Source organism: Myotis lucifugus, unplaced genomic scaffold, assembly GCF_000147115.1.
Source record: "Myotis lucifugus unplaced genomic scaffold, Myoluc2.0 scaffold_2, whole genome shotgun sequence".
Classification (NCBI taxonomy): domain Eukaryota; kingdom Metazoa; phylum Chordata; class Mammalia; order Chiroptera; family Vespertilionidae; genus Myotis; species Myotis lucifugus.
The window spans coordinates 28,301,163-28,305,607 of record NW_005871050.1 but is presented as its reverse complement, the minus strand read 5'-3'; the positions used below and the strand labels follow the sequence as shown (position 1 = coordinate 28,305,607).

The 4,445-nt window shown below is 44.0% G+C and overlaps 1 protein-coding gene across 2 annotated transcripts in view; it reads left to right on the top strand.

The window, feature by feature from the left end:
- The first annotated feature begins 763 nt into the window (after positions 1–763).
- PRPS1 (phosphoribosyl pyrophosphate synthetase 1) overlaps positions 764–4,445 on the top strand; it is a 36,935-nt gene continuing 33,253 nt past the window's right edge. For both annotated transcript variants that reach the window (XM_006082266.3, XM_014459621.2), the window contains exon 1: positions 764–1,026. In XM_006082266.3, the coding sequence (XP_006082328.1) occupies positions 905–1,026 (122 nt within the window). In that variant the 5' untranslated portion in view covers positions 764–904. The remainder of the gene's footprint in view (positions 1,027–4,445) is intronic.

The following is a 4,445-nucleotide window of genomic DNA, read 5'->3' as shown; positions in this document are numbered from 1 at the left end:
TCATCCAAAGTCCCACACTGTATTTTCTCTCTTTTCCAAACATTCAGTAAATCAGACCTTTATTGCCCAGATATTTTGGAAAATTCTTACTCCTTCACTCGTTTGAACATACTGGGTCCCGGCGTTAGAAACAAAAAAAAGCTTTCTCTTGCAGTGTCTGGATTATTAGGTGGTGTGCCTTGTCACTTTCCCCAAGGTGAAACTGCCATAATTGCAAAGGGCAAACAAACTCTGTATGCGCCAGTGCTAAGGGAATCTCTCTGTGATGGAAATGTGTTTTAATTTGGCCCCGTCCTTATACAGTGATAAAAATCACTCATGCTCAGAAACATGCAAACTCATGTTCAGAAATCTCCCCTTCATTCTGATGAACTGTGGCTGCCATCCTGATAAACAGATTTTTCTGAAAAGAAACTGTAAACCAGAGCCAGACTTGCTTTCTGGTGCTGAAGGGGAAAAGCAGCGTAGCTGATTTCCCGCCAGCGGAAAGATCTGGGCCTACACGTCACCAGCATCCCTCCACCCTCCTCAGGAGCGGAAGGTTTCAGCGCTCTTCGACCAGCTTCCCCCCGACTGCCTCGCTACAAGGGAGAGGGCTGCTTTTAGCCTCTCCCCTTTCGTGGCCTCCATCTAATAATACCTGAGTTTGCCGGTTGTGGGCAGAGCTGCAGCGAGTTTCCGCCCCTCATTGCTTCTCAACTAATCGGAGCGAGTGGGGGTGGAGGCTTCCCTGCCGGCCCCGCCCCCTGGGCACTGGGCAATTTAGAGCCGCGCGCCCGCGGGAACGTAAGATGGCGGAGTAGCAATGCGAAGCTTTTAGTACTGAGTCTCTGGGCTGACTTCGGTTCAGGGCTTGCAGCAGCAGTGATCGCTGAGCAAAGAGTGCCTAGGGTCATTGGCCAAGATGCCGAATATCAAAATCTTCAGCGGCAGCTCCCATCAGGACTTGTCCCAGAAAATTGCTGACCGCCTGGGCCTGGAGCTAGGCAAGGTGGTGACTAAGAAATTCAGCAACCAGGAGACCTGGTAAGGGTGAAGTTGGGATCCCCACCGCCACACCTGCCCGAGCTGCAGGGCGATATGTGGGCGGCAGAGAGTAGGGGCAATGGGGCTGCCGCGTTAGTCTAAGGGACAGGGTTTGGGGGGGAAGGGTCAGCTCTGAGGCTAGCGTGCTCTATGGACTGTTTCCGTTATTTTTACCCCCTCGCGGCGGGTGAGGGGGTGTCATATTGGTTCTCACCATGGTGGTGGGGTGGAGCCAAGATTGAGCTTGAGGAGAAGCTTCTGGGTTTGAAGGCTAGGGTTGGAGGACCCAGCCGGAGGATAGTGGCTGCCTAAAGCCACGAGAGGGAGAAAACGCTTAGCCTGGGCTGTGGGGACACGTGGCTTTGTCGCTTCGCTGTTGAGCCACCCAGGCTGGACAAGTTCCTCTTGGACCAGCTTGCATGAGAGAACGTACTGAGTACTGAGCCCTCCTGGTGTTTCTAGAATCTAAGAAGCAGCTTATCAATTAGAAACTACGTTGCGTTTGGTATTGAGGGAAATTAACATGTGTTGTAACATGTGCTGAGGGCGCCAAAATGATTACTGAAGACTTCCGTAGGTTGGAAAGCGTTGGCTTTCACAACTTTAAAATCGCATGTTTAGAATATTAGAGCCATACTTATGTTAAATCTAGTTGATAAGGTAATGATGCATTAACTGCATCCTCATTGCCAGCATCTTAGCTTGAGCCATCCAGAAAACCTTAGGGAACCTGAAATTCTTGACCTTCCCCAAATGCAGCTACTGGTACAGATAATACAAAAACATATATTTTAGTAGTGAAGTCTATCCCGAATGGGTCCACTTCTCTTTGTGCTGTGTGGGAAATTAAGTCCACAGTTTTGAATGTTAAGATAATTGAGGAAAGATACTAATGGAGTCAAAGACCTGGATGACTTAGTGTCTTGCAACTCGATTTTTTTTCATTGCTTTGCTAATTAAAATCCCCCCCCCCCCCCCCACACACACACACTTCCACCCTCCTGCACCTTGAGGACCTCTTAGAGATAACTTGGTGTGTCTGGGCTTTTCCATATACCTTCCACCTAAATGTGGAATCCTCTGGTTCTGATAGGCCTACTTTATGTTTTGTTGTTACCCTGTTGATCAAATCAGAGCAGTGCTCACAATCTTAGGCATCTGTTAAGGGGAAAGTTTACACCAAACCTAATGATTAGTTAAATAAGTTAAGATTGCTTTCAGCATGTTTTCCTAAATGCTTTTATTTCCATTTTTCTTTCTTTAAACTTATTACCAAACTGTAACTCTTGTTATACTTTGTAGACCCTGCTGATAAAAGCATTCATCTGTAGTGGACAGCTTCCTTCTGAATGTTGGATTATGCCACTGGTTGTGATGCAAATAATAGTGCAAACATTGATGCCATCCGTAACCAGGCAATACCTTAGTCAAAAGAGGCTAGTCAAGCTGCTGTCTTTAGCTTTGGCCACACCATTATGACTCATGGGCTGTATTAAAAAAAGAAGACAAAACATGACCAGACTTTGCAAATGGCAGTATAGCTAGGGGACAAGAATAATTTTCATTTAGAGGTTTTTGGGGGGATTTTTTTTGGTCCCCTTATAAAACTGTGCTTATTAAATCCTTTTCTTATGCTTCTAGGAAAAATACAAAAACTTTATTCACCCTCTGTGTAGTGCAACACACCAGAACTTGAGACTATATTGGGAGAGGGGAGAGGGTGAGCAACTTATTTTTCAACTGATTGATTTATCTGAATTTATCAGCAATCTCAATCTACTTTTCTGAGGTGTAAGGCTGATTTCATTTTTAAACAACTGGACAGTAACATGCCTGGAAACACTGGATAAGATTAAGCCCAATGTGGAAAGTTGCTGACTGGTTAGGTTTCTTTGTTTCTGGCTTAATCATTAGCTTTTTGGTTCCTTAGATGTTCTGAAATCCTCATTGAACATAATCAAGTATGTTGCATATGGAGCTTCCCCTCCCGACCAAACTTTGGCTTTTCTGCAATGCAGAAATGGTAACTGCAGCCCCGTGTGACTCTTAGAATCTAAAGATCATGGACAGGGCAGTTCAGTGGGTGCTGTGGGTCATCACATGGGGAACTGCAGAGCCCATCCTCAAATGAGACAGAGTTTTGCTATTTTCTGCAGTTTGGCAGAATCTCAGAGGTTGATGCTCTCTTGAACAGAATGGCTTTTCTTCTGAAGTCAGAATCATCCATTACTGTCCAGTTATTAAAGAAATATGCATATGGTATAGCACATGCAAATAGTTAAGAGAGTTTAAAACTTAGGCCCTTGACTCCGAGAGCCTGGATTTGAATCCTTAGCCTTTCTTTGTCTCAATAATTTCAACTGTAAAGTGGTATCTACCCATAGAGTTATTGTGAGGTTTGAAATAGGACTGAGGTTTTTAGATCTTTGTCCATTCAACACAATAAATGTTGGTAAGAAGGGGTGATGATGTTATTGCAGAAAATGTGAAATATGATATAGAAAAGAATGAGGGGTAAAAAGAAATCCCTCAAAATTCCACCATCCAAGACAAACTTCATTTTGATGTATGACCTTCCAGATGTTTGTGTGTGTGTTTATATACTTTTTTCCCAAAAATATAAGACACGTTATTTATAGCTTTCTTCACTTTGCAATATATTTTGAATAGTTTCTCCCCTTAATAATTATTCTACATGGTTTTAAACAACATTTATTTATTTATTTATCCATTGGTTTTTAGAGAGAATGGAAGGGACGGAGGGGGAGAGGGGGGCGAGGAGAGAAACTAAGAGAAACATCAATGTGAGAGAGATGCAGATTGGTTGCTTCCCACAACTCCCAGGGCACTTCACCAGGAATCAACGCCCCCCATCCCAGACCCTTCAATGTGCGGGCTGACACTCTACCACTGACCTACACTGGCCAGGACTCAAACAGCTTTTAAACAGTATAGTTTGTTTTAGGGTTTTACCATAATTTTAGATAACCAAGTCCCTATTAGGTATTTCCATTTTTTTTTTTTGTGGAATAGTTTCATGAATACTTTATTTTTTACCTATTTGATTTTAGAGAGAGAGAGGAAGGGAGAAAAACAGTGATTTATGGTTCCACTTGGTCATACATTCATTGGTTGATTCTTATATGTGCCCTGACCGGGGATGAAATGTGCAACGTTGACATATTGGAACAACGTTCTAACCAGCTGAGATACCTGGCTCAGGAATACTTAGAAAGTAATAAAAATTGGGAAGAAGTATGCATCCAAACTGATCCAAATTTATTGATAACCTTCCCTTCCCTTCCATTCCCCTCCCCTCCCCTCCCTTCCCCTCCCTTTCCCTCCCCTCCCATCCCTTCACTTCCCTTCCCCTCCCTTCCCTTCCCCTCGCTTCGCTTCCATTGAGGATGCTAGGCATC